At 35.8% G+C, this 17,676-nt stretch overlaps 1 protein-coding gene across 16 annotated transcripts in view; it reads right to left on the bottom strand.

Annotated features, from left to right (window-relative positions):
- ERBIN (erbb2 interacting protein) overlaps positions 1 to 17,676 on the bottom strand; it is a 134,831-nt gene that overhangs the window by 14,529 nt on the left and 102,626 nt on the right. For 11 of the 16 annotated variants that reach the window (XM_052775707.1, XM_052775713.1, XM_052775711.1 and 8 more), the window contains 7 exons: positions 17,489 to 17,671; positions 15,093 to 15,210; positions 13,179 to 13,362; positions 10,843 to 12,364; positions 2,955 to 3,098; positions 1,988 to 2,119; positions 32 to 241 (listed from right to left, as the gene is read on the bottom strand). In XM_052775707.1, the coding sequence (XP_052631667.1) occupies positions 32 to 241; positions 1,988 to 2,119; positions 2,955 to 3,098; positions 10,843 to 12,364; positions 13,179 to 13,362; positions 15,093 to 15,210; positions 17,489 to 17,671 (2,493 nt within the window). The remainder of the gene's footprint in view (positions 1 to 31; positions 242 to 1,987; positions 2,120 to 2,954; positions 3,099 to 10,842; positions 12,365 to 13,178; positions 13,363 to 15,092; positions 15,211 to 17,488; positions 17,672 to 17,676) is intronic. The other 5 variants (XM_052775716.1, XM_052775718.1, XM_052775719.1 and 2 more) reach the window with 5 other exon arrangements.

Raw genomic sequence — 17,676 nt, forward strand, 5'->3', positions numbered from 1 at the left:
GTCATATTGTCAAGTTAGATTTTATTCTTACCTCTTGCTTTGCCAACTCGTGGCTTTGTCTTGGGGAACACTGGGACTGGGTATAGGGAGGTTGGTGGGCAACTTTCAGCATCAGATAATCAATTAATTGCTCTCTAGACGGATGTCTTGCTACTGATGATTGAGGAGGGAGATGATAGACTTGGCTGTAGTTTGCTTGAGGTCTTTGAGGCTGGCATATTTGTCCATTTGTCAAAGGTATCTGAATAAAACATGAATACTCAATGTCATACATTTTATAAGGAGCAATCCTCAATTCCTCCTTTATTATTTCAATAATTTTTATACTTGACTGCTTTTAATTTTAGGAGCATTACTAAAACTACTCTTCTGGATCATGTACAATTATATTCACTTTTCTTTATAGTCATCAGCTCTGACCTACTGAAAACAAATCTGAAAACCAAAAACTTACTTTGAGTGCTCATCTACTGGAACAGACTAGACAGTCTTTGCTTTTAGCATTTATTTCAGTGAGTTTTCCCAACCATTAGTTTCTAGCAGTGTAACTGACAGTATTGACACTTGGTTGATATCATTATAGTTTGCACTCTAATTGCATACAATTCAGAGATTTTGCAACAATTCCCAGTAGATCAAACACAAAATAAAAATCCCACACGGCTAGCAGACAGACATTATATGCTATCTGAGCATCTTTTGGTGAACACTTCACAAGAAACCTTCTGAGCTGATTCACATACAAGCTCAGGATTTTAATATCAAAACTGTGATGATATTTCCAATAAACGTTATTCTTTTGTTAACTCATCTGTCATTGATTTGATAGGTATAATGATGACAAACAGCAGTAAAGTACACAACTGTCAAGACATATAGTGCATTCAAACCATGTCACTAAGAATGATGCTGCAGATGACAACGTTTCTTACTGAAGCCTCAGAGTTACCATTCAGCTCTGCACCTCTGTTTTGAGATGGGCAGCCTTCTCCGTCTTCACCCATATGCCTCATGCTCTTACCCAGCCCAAGTAGTCACTCATCTGTCTGTGAGACTCGCACGTTCCAAAAATGCTACAGGCTTGAGTTACAGACTTTTTCTGCCTGCCACCATTATCCCATTAGTTATAGGATACAAGGATATTCTCTCTCAATACTATAAATAACTGAAGTGTGCAAATTCCAACCTTTACTGATGCTATGTGAATGGACACATATCAGAATCTGTTCTGTTAAGATGAGTTTTGTATGTCAAAGTGATTCTGAGAAATGGTAATGTGTGTATATATACACTTTTTAGCTTATTTACAGATCAGATGCATTCAATTTACATGATTTTCTACTGCCTTTTCTGAAAACCTAAAGCACGACAGGATAACTATTTTTCGTTGCACTGCCAGAGGTAGAGTTTACATAGGCAACACGTATCAACAGCTATGCAAATTCCCAATATCCAATATCTGTAGAAATGCAACTGAAATTACTGAAGTTATAAAATCAATTGCTGCATCATAATAATTTACAAACATCCATTTAGTTTCATTGTAGTAAGTCCTGCCTGTCTAGAGGGTCCTTAGAGATGAACACAGAATGTCTCCTACAAATTCTAGTTTGTCATCACAATTTCATCACAACAGATTTCAAGTTTGTTCTTTAAAAGGTTTAATCGGCTTCAGATTGCTTTCCTGAAATCATCTGCCATATTCCAACTTCTACTTGCAATTACACTTTTTGCTGCAAATTTCTTCTTTCAAAGCCCAGGCTGAAGAAAAATGAGAACTATCCCCCTTCATAAGTTAAATAGTTTGTCCTCCAAAAAGAGGATGCTATTTCATTTATGCCACCTTCAATACCTGGGTATCAATACATTTTAAAGAAGCCCCAGTTCCATCTGCTATCCCAACATATGTTTCCACTACATATGAAAAAATGTATCCTCACAAATAACAATAAATATATCCTATCCATGGTGTCATGTAGACAATTACCTGCACAGCTATTTTCTTCACGCTGTCCGGAGGAACATCTTTGAGACTAAGTGTGGCAGATGAGTAATTCTGCTGTCCTGAAATGAATACTTCATCCTGGCATTGCTCTCCTGGAGTAGAAGCCTGGGGATGCTTTAAACAGAATGGAGCAGTAAAGATCACTATTTTCATATAATTCAAACTAAAAAACTCTTGTAAGAAGCTCAGAATAAAACATTTTAAGGGCTTTATCATTCTTTATCTTCTTTGATTAAGTAGTACATTGTTTATGTAGAAAATCTTACTAGCCAAGACAGCACACCCATAAAATATTGATGGATGTTTGCAAAAATTAGCAACTGCAGAGGTGTCTTTGATCACCAACAGACTGACAAGAAAAGTCAACAAATGCTAAGGACTGCCTATTCAGGATTCATATGGTTCAAAGAAGCCTTCTGTTGACTTTATCCTGCTCACTATGGATACCGTAATATCACCCAGGATGCTCAGAGTTAAAGAGCCATTTCCTCACATTTTCTTACAAACTAAAATACTAATTTTCTTGAATGACCACAGTATCTTACAGTAGAGTTTACATCGTCAGAATTTGTTTGGGGGAGGAAAAAGCATAGTAAGATTTTGTTCAAACCTTTATCAACCTAGGTTAAATTCAGAATGGTAATCTCTTGTTCACGTATGTACAATCAAACGAGACACTTTTACATATGTTCAAGCATCTATAAAAGGCAATCAGAAAACTCAACTTCATGGCATCAAATTGAAAAGCCTGGCAATAAGTTTAAGGCATATGAAGTAAAGGCAAAGTATTTGATTTAATGTCTACAAAAAAATTCCAGCACATAAACTATATTCTTTTTATTGAAAACACTGTCCATATGTAAAAGGATAACTCTTCTCAATTTAAGGACACCTCACTGTTTATTCTTTCCCCCTCTATATATTGCAATAGCCTCCTGTAGGTACTCACTCGAACAATGTGCACACCAGAACCTCTTCCGTCTGCAACACTCAAGGCAACACTACCCTGGCTGCCATGCAGATCCCTAGAGCTGCCATAGTGAAAGCTGCTAACTGCAGCATAATTGGAATTAAAGGACCTAGACAGCATGCTCTGAATAAAGAGGGGACAGATTTAACATAGAGATTAGTGCAGCATGCATAAACCACAAGACATGTTATACATAGACTAATACAAACATATTCCATTGTCATGCAAGATAAAAACCATGCAAGAACCGTACCACTATGATGTATAAAACACAACTCAGTGACCCCTATTTACCTTTATTTACTGTAAATCAGCATGCAATCAGCAGTAAACATGCAGAATTACATGTAAATAAAGTCACTCAAATGTTCATGTGTCTGCAAAAACAACAAAGGTGCAAAGCTTATCAAAATTTCTAGGTTTTCATTAAATTTGAAACATATCAAATATGTTGTAGGCAGAGAAGCTGGCAGTCAAGATGAACACCTGTGGAAAACCATCTAATTACCAGGTATTATTTTGTCTCAATTTCCCCCCCTATTACTGGTACAGTACAAACAAAAATTTACAGAGAGACAGAGAGTTGACTGTTTGACTGGGTTTTCTTGCTATTACAATGCTGTCAATGTTCACAAAGCATTCTGGTAACACTTTATTCAAGAATGTGAACAAGCCTAATTTAAAGAAGAAGAGGCTTGAAAGAAACCTTGGAGTCCACCCCTGTGCCACTGTAGGCAATCAAACAGGTAACATGAGTTCAAGGACAGAAGTGATAGTGGTTTGGTTCTGAGCTTCATTACCTTGCAAACCTGACCTCTGCAATATTGGCAAGGGTAACAGAAAGAAAGCAGTAGACGTTACTGTCTTGCCACCATGGACTTTTGTAGTTGTAAGAATAAAACAAAATAAAAAGACTGCACAAAAGAAGAAAAGGAAAATCCTCCATGTGCCACCTGACAAAGGAAACAAACCTATCTTGAAAAAGTGACAAAGACCCACAAAAAATAAGTAAAGTAAAAGATATACTACAAAGCATCAAAACACAGCAAATTCAAAATTTTGGGTTTTTTAATACAGTTTCTAATTTTTCCAAGTAACAAAAACAGAAAAAAAAAAAGTTCAAAAAATGTATTATTTGACTAAGATACTGAAACAACTCTTACATAAATAAATACATTTTGGTGTTTGTCTGTTGACTACATATACTAATGTGATTTTGAAAATAGTCAGTAGTCCTCAGGCAGACATGTATTCTTTCATACTAGCTTTATCTTGTGAAACTAAAACTAGTTTAATAATCAAAGTCATATGCCTCTGCATATTCATACTCCCCAGATGCTCTGGTAGCACAGTCGTTGGAAACTCCCTTGGAAAACAGTATTTACTGACAATACTTGGCTTTTCTTGACCAAGGCTCTGTGATAACCTCTCACTCAATGGCATAGTGAGCTTTCTTGATGCTCTTCTTGTACACCTACCCTGTTCTCTAGTCAATGGATTTTTCAAGCTTCCAGACAAGTCTCCAGAGGCTTTCCCCCTCTTGGGAGGGGAAGACTGTACTTGGCATTCAAATCTTTATTTACTAAACATTAAATCTGAGCTTACTGCTCCTCTAAGTTTCAGGCCAAACACCCAGATAAAACTGCCAAAGCCAGTTTGCATTAGCTCCTTAGTGCCTCAAAGCATCTTCTCACAACTGTTCTCAAAATAGTCTCTATAATTAGGCAGGTAGCCTTCTTCCACCACTTACACAGGCAACTCCCTGAAGTCTCCTTATAGGAAGCTCCTCTCAGAGGCTCCTATACCTCTCCATCTTCTGTAAGTGGCAAAAAGACAGATAAAATCAGAAGGAATGCATGGTGAGACTAGAAAATTATCTTCGGAAAGTGTCTCTAGCAGACCATCTTACTATAAAGATCCTTAGATCCACTAGATTAACTCTTCTCTTAGAAGGACCCAAACAGATAGTCAATAAATAGTGACAATCTAAATCCAGATTTGTATTTCCAATCTAAGAAATATCTGCAATAGGAGGTAGAACTTTCCTAAAATTTGTAGAGGCACAAACATGTCCATCAGGAATTAAGATTAAGATTTCAGTTAACTCAGTTTAGTGAGCTTCAAGGTGATTATATAGCCTGAGAGTAGTTTTATTCAAGGGTTTATAAAATCTCCTTTCTTAGTAGAGAATTTTTCCAAAGTACAAAAAAAAGATTGTGCAATTGATACAGGGAAGACATGAGAAATACTGCAAACACCATTTTTCTCCTTCTCTACATTGGGCACAGCATCTTAACATTAAATTAGAAGGTACCCAGAAGTACAAACTCTACAGAACAAATACTATTTGAAATTACATGGAGTTGTAAGAAAGTTTTAGTTTAATGCAAGAAAAGATTCCTAGTGACAAATCTAGGAAGCATTTTTCCTCTACTTATTTTTAGCTGGGAAGAGAGAAACTGAGGCATTTGGAGTGTGAAAACTACTCCTCTTAATTTTGCTTCTCAATATGAGCACGATGAAGGTTGTACATTTCCTAGTGAGATTCCTGAAGACTGCTGTACCAGAGAAGATGCTTTCAGAAATCTGAATATGCAGATGCCATTAAACCCCCTGATTTTTATTCCAATGTATTAAAAATTAAATATGGAATAGAAGTATCATCTAAACTTCAGATTAAATATGAATATTAACTCCAAGTACCAACTCTATTCTCCACCTGATTTGCTACAGTGTCTTAGGGCATAATGGCCTGCAAAATGGTAATTCAATATTTGAGGCTTGAGAAATCTCATTTCAATTACTCTGAACTGATATACACTAACCAATACACATGCCATGTTCTACTATATTTTTATGAAAGATAAGTTTCCTAGAAATCGGTTATTCGACCATGAAGAACACATATTAAAAGCTACAATACATCGAGGAAAAATGGCTATGTACAAAGTAAAAAATTCCACATATAAATCAGGATTTGTAGTCAAAATCAGCCTCTAATGGAATCAGTTTAGATGCAGGCCCCTAGTAGCATATTTTGGGGGTTTATTTACATTCTTTTTGAATGCTAAGAGTCAGAACATATTCTCCATTTTGCAGCTTACAAGAGAATTAACAATTTCAGATTTCAAAAGGGTGTCTTTTGGGAGTTGAAGTGCCTTAACGCGTTTAGTTAGGTGCAAGACAATAAATAGTGGAATTTATTAGGAGAATTTCTATTGGACAATACTGTTGTAATTTTAAGAGTGGCTGGAGTCTGTCACAAAAATCCATGAAATTTTGGTACGGAAAAGGAACTAATTAAATTCAAGTATCTGCAGGAAACAAGACTCTACATTCTACTTATCTTGGAATAGCCTTAACCGGTAACTTAACTGCTAAGCCTAAGTATTAGCCTTTTTATTTATTTATTTATTTATTTAACAGTACTTAGAATGAATTGCCAGCTAAAGGTGGACATAAGTTATCCTTTGAGGCTACAATAAATGTATAGAAATCCCTTCACTTTTCATTCCCACCATGACTATCTAAGATTCTTCAGAAAAAGTTTGCTCAGGATAGTCTAGAACACTTGAAATGCCTAAAAGTAATGCTTTAAGTCTTTTGGAATAAAAGCACATAGGAGAAAAAAAAAAAAAAAAAGCTTTGTTTGAAATCTGATAGCATTCTAGCAAGATACCCGTTTATCCCAAAGAACAACTTAAACAATATGAAACTATTCTTCAGTCACGAAAGAGGAAAAAAAAAGGCATCAATTTAGGTCTCTGATCCTGAAAAAAAAAAACCAAAACCAAAAGTATCTTCAACAAGTGACAGCATTCCTATTGAAGAGTTACATATGGAAAATTACACATAATTTAAATTCTACTGTCATAAAATGTTTGCAGGGTCAGAACTTTTGTTGTTTACATTCCAAACGCACAAGAATTTTATTCCTTTTGAAGTGTAATGTGTTGACTTCTGAACTCCATAAAATATCACTATAACACATTGATGGTTCAGCAGTGCATTCAAAATGGGGGAACTCCCCCCCCCCCCCGAAATAAAAATTTGAAAGTAACAACTACTAAACAGATAGCATTCCTGTAATTTATAAGTGCCACAATATTCTTCAGGCTACAATCTTATGAACACAATCTTATAAACACTTAAGCACTTAATCTTATGTGTGCACAGACACACTGAAGTTACTTTCCTTGACATATTGAAGCAAGCTTAACTTGGAGAAAATCTGAGGCCATACCAATTAAAATACTTTTTCTATGTTCGGTATGTAGTGTGAAAAATGAATTCAAGAGAAACTTTCAAACTTTGATTGAAACTGCAATTCTATATCAATACTGAAACAGTTGGACTTCTTTCTTTTAATAAGGCACGGTACACTGGCAACTTTTAGAATAAAACCACCTCTTCTGATTTCTGAATTAGAAAGTAGGAATCAAACTTTATGACCTCTTCCCTGAAAGCTCTGCCATTTCAGATAAGTAGTAGATACAGTAGATAAAAAATAGAGGACTTGATTCCAGATGAAGTTAGGATTGAAAGCAAACACGCACCTGATGAACTCCCAAGAGATCCACAACAAAAAAAGAAAATATACATGTGTAAGCAAAGGACAGAGTCAGGCCCAGTAACTGTTTCTGCCTACTCAGCACATAGAAATATAATAGATATTTGCAGATAACTGTTGCAGATATTTATTATTACAATTTACAGATGAGAAATTCCTCTGCCACACATTAAAATGTGTGTGACACTAGTATTTTTACACAGGCAGTATTTTAGTTTAAACTACTAAATGAAAATTTTCAATAAAACTACTATATTAGACTACTGCAACATATCAGGTAGTAAAATTGGCAAATCACACCCAAAAAGGAAAACATGCTGAAAAATGTTACTGTTCTTAAAAACTCTGTGCACTAAATTTATGAGGTTGGGGGTAGGTCAGAATTGACTGCATGCTTTCCAACAGTTTACATATATAACCACTAGAGAGCAGCTTGACATTTAAATAAGTTCTTTTCTCTATCCCTCAATAAAATATGCTTTGCATCAGGTAACCAAATTGTTCCTCCTGAATGTATGCAAAATTTCTATTTACAAATGGTCTCATGAACTGTTTTCACCTTCCTTCAACCAGATGGATAATTTTAGTTGATCAGTGTATGTCCCCTTACAGCTTGTCAAAGGGATTACAAATGCTGGTTATTTGGCTGGAATCCATTGTTAATAATTTTTGCTGGACTTAAAACTCTCCTGTATCTCTCCTCATGCAAATTAAACTCTTGAAAGTTTTTTTTTTTTTCTCCACTTATATCAGGTAAAAAGGGTTAATAAATAAAACAAGAACTAGCTTCTCCAATTTGTCCAAGAAGCAGACACTGTTTCTTTTAGTGGGTTCACACCCACCGCCCCCCCCCCCAAGTTTCTAAATTTTATAAAAACAAAATAAACAAGTACTTCAGGAGCTTAGCAAAAACAAATAAACACAAGCCCACAAAAAAACCCCAACCCCCAAAACCCACTACACCCTCTTTCCTAATAAGCACAGGATAGAAATAATAAACATGATTAAATTCAGTAACAGACTCAGAGGAGTCAGCAAAGGTAATACTATTAACCCATACTGTTGTGTATAACCACAGGCAAGAAGATATCAATTAAATATTCATCATAAGGCTTAGTTTTGTATACCTGTTTTTGTCAGTGTTGTGTCTTATGCTTTAAAAAAAGAAACACCATTTTAAATCCTTGAAAGCTTTGTCAAAGCAATTTCCAACAAATATCCCTCAAAGGAGCTCTGTAATTGAACTTGTTCCTTAAATGCTTGTTCCTTAAAGGAGTTCTGTAATTACTGAAATTTTTTTCAGACTTTAAAACATTTCAGAAGTGTGCTTCATAGATTAAGCCCCCCCCAGCTAATTTTTAATTACAAACAGAAATACTGAAACCATTGTTTTAAAAGAACAAAGAAATATCCAGTAAATTCCTAGAATTTCCACCTTATCATATTTGCCAGCTGCCATATAGGATATCTACATTTTTCACAGTTCAGATTTTTCTTTTTAAGTCAGTCATATCCCAGAGAATATAAAGTAGACAATTATATACACATTCACTTTTAAACCCACAAATAAGTCTCATATTGCTAAGTAAAAGCTACTTTAAAATGCTTCAAGGCCAGATCAAAAGAAATACACACATACAAAAGATCTGCTAAATCAGCTGCACAGCTAAGATCTGAATAGCAGTTATTCCATATCACTCTAGTAGGAAACAAAAATTAAGGTTTTCATATAAGGCATGATAGAAAGTATTGACAGTTATAAAGGGAATCAAGTCAGGCAATCAATTTCATTTCCATAAAGGTGACTACACTGCTCCACTACCTGAACAGATATCACTGGTGTATTAAACATTGTTCCTAACATGACAAATGTAGGCAATGTAAGAACGAGCTATAAACAAACTGCATTAGCAGTGCACTGAAGTTTTGTTTCCCTCTGCCTTCAGGGATTGCTGGGATTTTTGCTTCCCTGTCATTTCATGTAAGATTTGATATATGCTTCCAGGTGAATGGAAGATCACAGAGTGCACCTTTTATTAGGGTTGGAACGTGATGAGGTTTTTGACTGCCTTGTGGGACAGAGGGTCCCCACACTACAGCACAGCACCGTGAAAGCCTTAAAATATTTTGTGTTGTACGTGACTCAAACTGGATCAGAAGAACAGGTGCAGCTGTTGTGCAGGTTCTTTAAAAAACAAACTAACCCCATCCTTTTCCATCATCAGAAGTTAGACAACTTAAACAAAAGCAGACCCATCCCTCCAAATACTTGGATTTCCAAAGAAAAATTATAAGTAATTTTTCCAACCATCTCCAATTAGATTTCTTTAGCTATTATGGATATTGAAGTATTTAGCATAATAATCACAAACCAAACTATGTTCTTTCAAAATAAATCAGAAAATCCATCTAGCTGGCATAATCAAAATGTATTTTGGCTGCTTTACTCACTTCCCCTCCAAGGAAACACGATCAGGCTAATGACGTTCTACTCATTATTTAGTGATGATATTTTAAACTGGTTTAGCTGGACAGCATAGATTATACTCTTCCAGTCTCTACTCAAATTCTTTGAAGATATATAATTGTTCAGCTTTACATATCAGCTCAAATACTTAACCGCATTTACAGTTCATAAAGAATCCTGTTCATCATCTCTAGTTATATCAAAATCTCCCTGTGATTTCCTGAAATGAACAAGATTTTTAAGTGTTCTCATCTCACAGCACTAAATATTCATTCAACAATCTGTCAGATGCCCAGCTTCAAAAGACAACTGGCTTGGAGGCAAATACATGTTAATTATGGCTTTTCAATTCTTCAGCAACTGAAGCTGTAGATCTATACTTCCAAATAGATTTTACTGATTTTCTTTTCCTTGTTCATAAAGAGAAGAAATAGGGGGGAAAAAAGCACAACAGAAAGCTCAAGAAGCATAAGGGAATATTTTACTGTAACATGAATACAATGCTACAATAAAAATTACCTGGCCTAGAAGAGCTGGCCTTGCAATCCAGCAGGTCAATGTGACATTATTTAATGTGTTCTAGAAGTAATTGGACTAAACTGGCAAGTATGATGTAAAACAACAAGGACTTTTTTTTCTTTGGGAGGAAAAGTTAATTTACAGCCTACCAATTAACTGTTTCTCAGATATTTATCACAAACACATTTATGCTCTTTAAGGCAGTATCAGAAGTACATTTTCACTGGTAATTAAAAGCAGTTCAAGAGTATTTAACTTATTCCATACCCAGGTAACAGAGAGGTAGAAAAGTTTTAAATTATTATTTTTACCTTTTCTAGCTTTTTAGCCTCAATATGTCGCAGCACCTGTTCCCTCCAGTCATGAGGGACTTTACTTTTTCCTGGAGGATCTAATAAAGAGTGCTCAGAGTTAACCCTTGCGTTTGATCTCTTTGAAGGGCTAGTCCGTGAGTAACTGAAGTCACTAACTGACATAGTTCTTTCTGGTATTTCATTCACCGAGGGCCGAGCACTCTGCGGTCGGGGTACATTTGGACCATCAATGCTGTATGTCCTGGCAGAAAGAGGTCTCTGTTGCCCAGACATTACTGGTGGAGCTCTTCCCATTGAATGCAAATCTCTGTATGTTAAATAGTCCCCTTCAGGAACCTGGGTCCGCCTTGAAGGTCCAGTATCCCCAACATTTACAGAAGCTGTAGAAGATACACTGCTCTGTCTTTGAAGAGTGTGCCTGGTTGCTCCTGGGAGCAGTCTATCATTCGGTGGAATAGCCCACGTATCTACAGGTCTCCCAGCCATCCGTTGATGAGTGTTATACACAGCGCTGGCTCGGACATTGTTATGATTGGAGAAATTCATATTGGCAGAATGCTTTACATAGCTGGGGGTTTCTGTACTGTCAGACCTAAGCAGACGTGAAGGAGGTAAGCTGCCTTGTTCTATGTGGGTGTTTTGCTTCTGTGGCCACAAGGTGTCTTTTGCTGTTGCACTGCTGCTGTACTGAATATTATACTGGGGAGCGCAGAACATCTGTGCACCACTTGTCACTGATCCCCTCACTACATTAGCACCTTCAGGATTGTGATTTGAGTCAAACTTGAACACAGTTTTTGTAGAAGATACTAAATCAGATGATGACGACGACCCAGGAAAAACCTGCAAAGGCTGATCATACAGAAGAGTAGCGGATTTACTTCGGACTATGTTTTTCCCATCCGTGCTATCAGATGCTGATTTTACCACTGAGTTTGACTGTTCAGATCCATTCTCACCAACAATATCGTAGATTTTCAGACCACCAGTATCCATACCGGTGATGCTGTGAGATTTCATCACAGGACCACTTCTCTGTGGGGACAAATCTTCAGTGCTCCTCGAAACAGACAGCTCAGCAGAATCGCCATCAACTGTAGTGCTTTTCATTAGTTTGTCTTTACTGGGAGACTGTACTGCTTCCTCAGGATGTCCATTTACTTTATTTATAGGATATTTATTTCCATTTTCCAAGTGCTCACTTTCTTCTTTCATGTTGTTATTCAAAAAGCCCTGTACTGAAACTATATCCTGTGTTTGTAACCTTTCTACAGGAACTGGCACTGCCTTTTCACTAACCAGTTTATTGATATTCATGTTTATTTGGTCTAATTTGTGAGACTCCTCCGTAGGAGTGCTTAGATCAACACCTTTTCCTATCAGGCCTAATCTTTCTTCAATGCTTAATTCATATTCAGACAAATTTGTAACCTTGTCTTGCACATTTATTTTTTCTTCTACTGTAATGCTCAATTCACCTCCATTTTGCAAAAGATTATTCAAATTTTCATCTTCTTGCCTGGAAAAAGAGATGGCTCTTAAAAGAAATTCCAGAAGAAACCAACATATTCCTTTAAGAACTGTTTTAGAAAAAATAATCATTAACATGCAACACAGCTATATTGTGTACAGAAACCAGACCAATATACAACCAGATTTATGATTTGCTATCTTACCATTACAGAAAAATACTACATGGAGGGCTCATTTTGGCAACATTTCTGTCATCTGATTTCAGAAGTTTGTTTAAATTCAACAGGAATTATTAAAGACAATTTAAAAGTGTCAAAAAGTACAAAGTGACAACTCAATTTTTTTTATCAAATACTTGCAAATTCCATCATAGTTTTGGACAAATGTCTTGTTTCTATTGGCAATGGTTTTTAAAAAATGGCATTTTCTAAGTAAAATCTCAAGAAGACTAGCAACCTTTAAGTCCATTCTTTATAAGTTTCTAAAAGCCTTTTATAGTTATGTTAGTAATCAAATTGATCTTCAAAATTACACAAATAAAAACATAGAGCTTTTAAAATGGTATATTGAAGTACTTTGCAGGGATAACAAATTATAAGGATGAAATTATTATACCCTATTATTAAAACAGATGGGAACCATGTCTTGTATACTAAAATTAGCCTCTGAATCTTATTGTGTCCCCCCCTTTTTTTTTTAAAAAAGAACTATTCCATTATTTAACCTTACTTTAAAATATTAAAATTTAAGTTATTTCATGAATGATAAATTAATAAATTAAAGAAATGGACACATAATATGGAAGATTAAGTAACATTTTTCTATTATATTTGCTCAGTTGTATACAGTGTCTTACAAACCTGATCTTGCATAAAACAGCAGCATGTGTTTCTTTGTCTGGAGAACAGAGAGAAATATCTTGGCTACTATCAGTATTTAAGGAAACAGAATCTGACATTCGAGAAGGAGAGGAACAGTTGCTGTTATTTTGATTGCTATTGTGGGTAGCTTCATCTGATAAGGAATCAGCATCTTTTGAATCATCTGAAATAAAAATTTGCCAGTTTAGTTACAGAGACATACATCTGCTTAATAGCCATTTAATGTGTTTATGTTATGGTATTTAGAAATTGTCTCTTGTTCTTCAATAATTCTTACTACTGGAAAATAAAATTTAAGCTAACACCTTTGCAAACTTCATTTACACTTACAAGAGACTGTTGGCAATAGTTCCTATTTTCTAAATATTTGGCTCAATGTAAACAGCCCTCACCTGTTAATGAAATTTAACTTGTTGCTTTATTCAAGTTTCCTTGGTATAAGCTAGTGCTACATTATGTAAGATTTCCGCAAAACATCAAATCATATTTCTGTTTCTGCAATGATTTCAAAGTTTCGAATTACATGAGTCTATTAGCCTCTATGAAAATGAAGTACACTACTTCACATGCAGGATTTTGAAAGTGTAGACAGTTCCAGATTTTGAATATTAAATCATTGTTAAATAGCTATTTATTAGACCAAGCACTCTAGAAAGACCTAGATCACTGGATAAGCTCTGTATAGTTTCATAAATGTAAAAAACAAACAGTAAAGAAAAATGTTCTTCTGTGGAGTTGGAATCCAATGCATTCCCATGCTTTGCAGATCACTTAGGACAACATTTTCAGAGTAATTTACACCTGTGCACATTGATTCTTGCATAATGTATGCATACGTACATACTACATCCATATAAAAGTAATTTCTCTGTGGGACATCAAGCCAGCCATTATTTTGATATAAGCGTACAAATACATTTAAATTTTTGCTTCAAGACACAGTTACAGGTTCCAAAAGCATAATTCTGTGAAACTGATGTCTATCTCCAGAGAGGAGAAAGAAGTTTTGACTTAGTACTTTAGTCAGACATAAAAACCCACAGACAGCATTGATAAACATCAATCTTTTCACCTGCATGGGGTCCTCAGCAGACTCCTCCTGCAACCTCCATGTGGTTTTCCTTCATCCCCACTAAAGCTCACCCTTTTACATCTAATGGGCAGAAAAGCCTTTTGTCCTAGAAAGTACTGGACTAGGATATCGTATGAAGCAAAATACAATCTGCCCTCCAACTTTTAAGTTATGTTTTCTCTGAATCCTAGGTCATTCCTTACTCTTACAGAAATGGTTACCCAGATCGAAATTATCTTTCAGAGAATATAAAAGTTAGGTAACAAAAATATGTTCTGAAGTTTCATGTTAGAGGAAAGAAAAAAATAAAAGAGTAAAGTGACTCTGGAGAAAGAATTGCTACAAAAGAAGTTTATTCTTAAACCTTAGGAAGACAGCAGAGTTTCTCTGAGAAATTTAAACACGTGATATTGCTGCCTACAGCAGCAATAATCCACAAAATCATGGGCAGGGCGGAAATACGGACTATTTCCAGGGTAAATACCACTTTCTGCAATCCTTTTCTTAAGTGTATCAAAAGTGTGTTCAAGCTAACAGTCCCCCAAAAGACACACATCTCCCTTCCCCCTCTGCTTTTAAACTGATGGCAAGAATCGAGAAAATTAGGATGCCAACAGAGCTCTCTCTACCATACGCTCAAGTATAAGATTGCAGATTTTTTTTTCTGCTTTCATTGCTTAACTAGAGAATTGATCATCTTTCTTTTAAAACATACAACTTAAATCTACTTTCACGTAATTTAATTGGAAAAACTAGCCACTCTGAGTCAAGAAATTATCAGAATCACACAACAAATTCTATTGCTTTTTTGGGTATCTAACCTTTTTTGTTATTGCTAAGAGCTACCACTTTTGGTTGGTTTATGGAGGTTTCTATCAGTGGTGGTCGCATTTCTGCCATTTTCATCTCTTCATCAGAGGAGAGTTCTTCTGACTCCTGCTAAAGGAAAAACATCTTTATGCTGTGCATTTTAAAAAACTGTATAAAGGTTAAGTAAATGCCATCTAAACTGTCACCCACTGAACAATAAAGGGGAAAAAAAACCCCCAAGCAACATAACATAAGCATAACATAAGAATTGCGTAGTGCATTTGTATTGCAAGTCAACTGAATTTAGTAATAATTGCTACTGAATTATCTTTAAGAAGCAGCACATGCAGACTTGCATTGTCACTGATTAACTCCATGGGAATGACACTCAAACCGGTAACTTCAGCTGCAAAAACCTACTTGGAGCAAGCAGATGCAGCCTCTGTTCCAACATTGGAGAGAACCTCCAGCTGAGTTCAAGTCAGAAGGTTATCACTGAACCAGCAAATACCCCAGACTAATTAGCTGGGTATTGGTTTTGCAGAAAAGACCTCAAACTGAAACAGCTATAAAGTAGCATGACCAAGACAATCTTAGGAATGTAGAGGTATGCTGTGAGAAGAGACTGAATGAGCTTGGTTTGCCTAGTCTAGCAAAAAAAGAGCAAGAGTAGCTTGGGTTTATATCTTTAAATTTACACTGGGGGTAAATTTCAAAAGGAGGAGAAGGTACTTAACTTCAAGAACAATGGCAGACGAGTAAAGTGATGCTGAATACATTTAAGCTAGAAATCACTAGTTACTAACCATAAGATGGAGCTCAGTGTACTTACGAAAGAGATTAACTGACAAAGCTGCTGCAAGAGCAGCCATGCGACTGATTCAGTATCCTACTGCCAGCCCTATATTCCTATCATCTTCAAAAAACGATTGTTTCCAGTAATATTTTGAAGGAAAAAAACCCCTTCCTTCCCTAAAGTGGAAATTTCTTTCTAGTAAACACGCTTCCTGGTACAAATGCTACAAAATCCATGTTGCAGATTGCAAAAATAGTCTGTCAATGTTCACTTTTTCTTACAAGTTTCAGAACATTTAATGTGTGGAACCTACTGGAGCACCACTCTTCCCAGAGCACCACCCTTCCCATGATCCTAACTACCTGGCCAGTTCTTTGGACTGTAGGGAGGACAAACCTGACTGAGATGTAGCAAACAAGCTATGATAGCCTTCATTAAAAATAAAAAATAAAAATCCATCTGTTTTTCTCTGCAGTCGGAACAGACCACCTCTTCACTGCCTCTACCACATTACCTTTCCTCTTGGATGTGACATACAACAAGGGTAATCAATGTTGAAATGAAAAACTTATTCAGGTGCGAAGTTTAGGTAACTGGATTCAACTGCAACAGTTACCAGCGTGTTATTACATGAAAGTAAGGAATTCACTATGCCTGATCACTACACACTGCTACCTCATTGACTTACTGGCATACAGCCAGCTACAAAGAACTGCTGTCACTATCGTTAGTCAACTAATAGGATTTTCTGAAATAATGTTTTTAAATTAAAGAAAAATGTCAAAACCAATATTTTCAGAAAGAGTGTAGAAGCAGGAACATGCTAGTGGGGAAATAGCCAGCAACAGCCACAACTGCTTGTCACAAAGGCTCTTCAGCAAAAGTATTATATATGCATGTTCCATGGCTTACACAACACAGGTAAAAATAATCTGCATCTGAAACTATGAAAAAAGCATTTTAGAGGTTGTGACTGGCAACAGATTAAGTGACAAGTTCCAAAATTTGGCATAAGTCTGAAACATTCTAAATAAACAAACACATGGTATTTGTCAGAGAGATGTACAAAGAATTTAGAAGTTTAAAATCTCTGACTCAAGAGGTAAATACAATCCAAGTCATTCATGACAGCTCACTAATAAACACAGAGGAATACACATTTTTAAGCCCACATTTCACTTTTCATTTGAAATGAATGTGCATAGTCACTTGGATATACAAGTTTTTGATTGCTCCCACTATCAGATATTTTGTCATTTCAGTGACAATTAAAATCGATTATTTAACCAAGAACTGACAATCAGGCAAAACCAGGAAAATTCTGAGTCTTTTCACAGTTTGATACTTAGGTCAACTTTTAATCGAGTTTGCTTTATTTTTCTTTAAATGCATGTATCTTTCATTATGAACTTTTTATTAGCTATTTCAACTTTTACTTAATATAATCTGAAGTGAGAAAAATATTGCATTGCAAACCATCTGTATTTACAGCACTTATGGATGGCAATTTTCTGCTATTGTCAACATAAATTTTCATCTCCCAGAGTAACAAATTTGATACAATACCAGCACAATTCTTTGACTGCTATGATGTTCATCGCAATGCCATACCTCGAGCGTGTCTTCATGGTTGACAATTGTTTTTGTGTTCTGCAAGGTTTTAACAAGTGCAGTCATCTGTGAATTTGCAGTGCTGTGCTCAGCTTCTGGTTCAGTAGGCTTTTGCATAGAACTTCCTGCTGAATATTGCTTTCTCTCATCTGCTCTGTTCTTTATCGAAGCAATTTCTGAAGTCTACA

This window comes from Harpia harpyja, chromosome Z (assembly GCF_026419915.1).
Source record: "Harpia harpyja isolate bHarHar1 chromosome Z, bHarHar1 primary haplotype, whole genome shotgun sequence".
NCBI lineage: Eukaryota > Metazoa > Chordata > Aves > Accipitriformes > Accipitridae > Harpia > Harpia harpyja.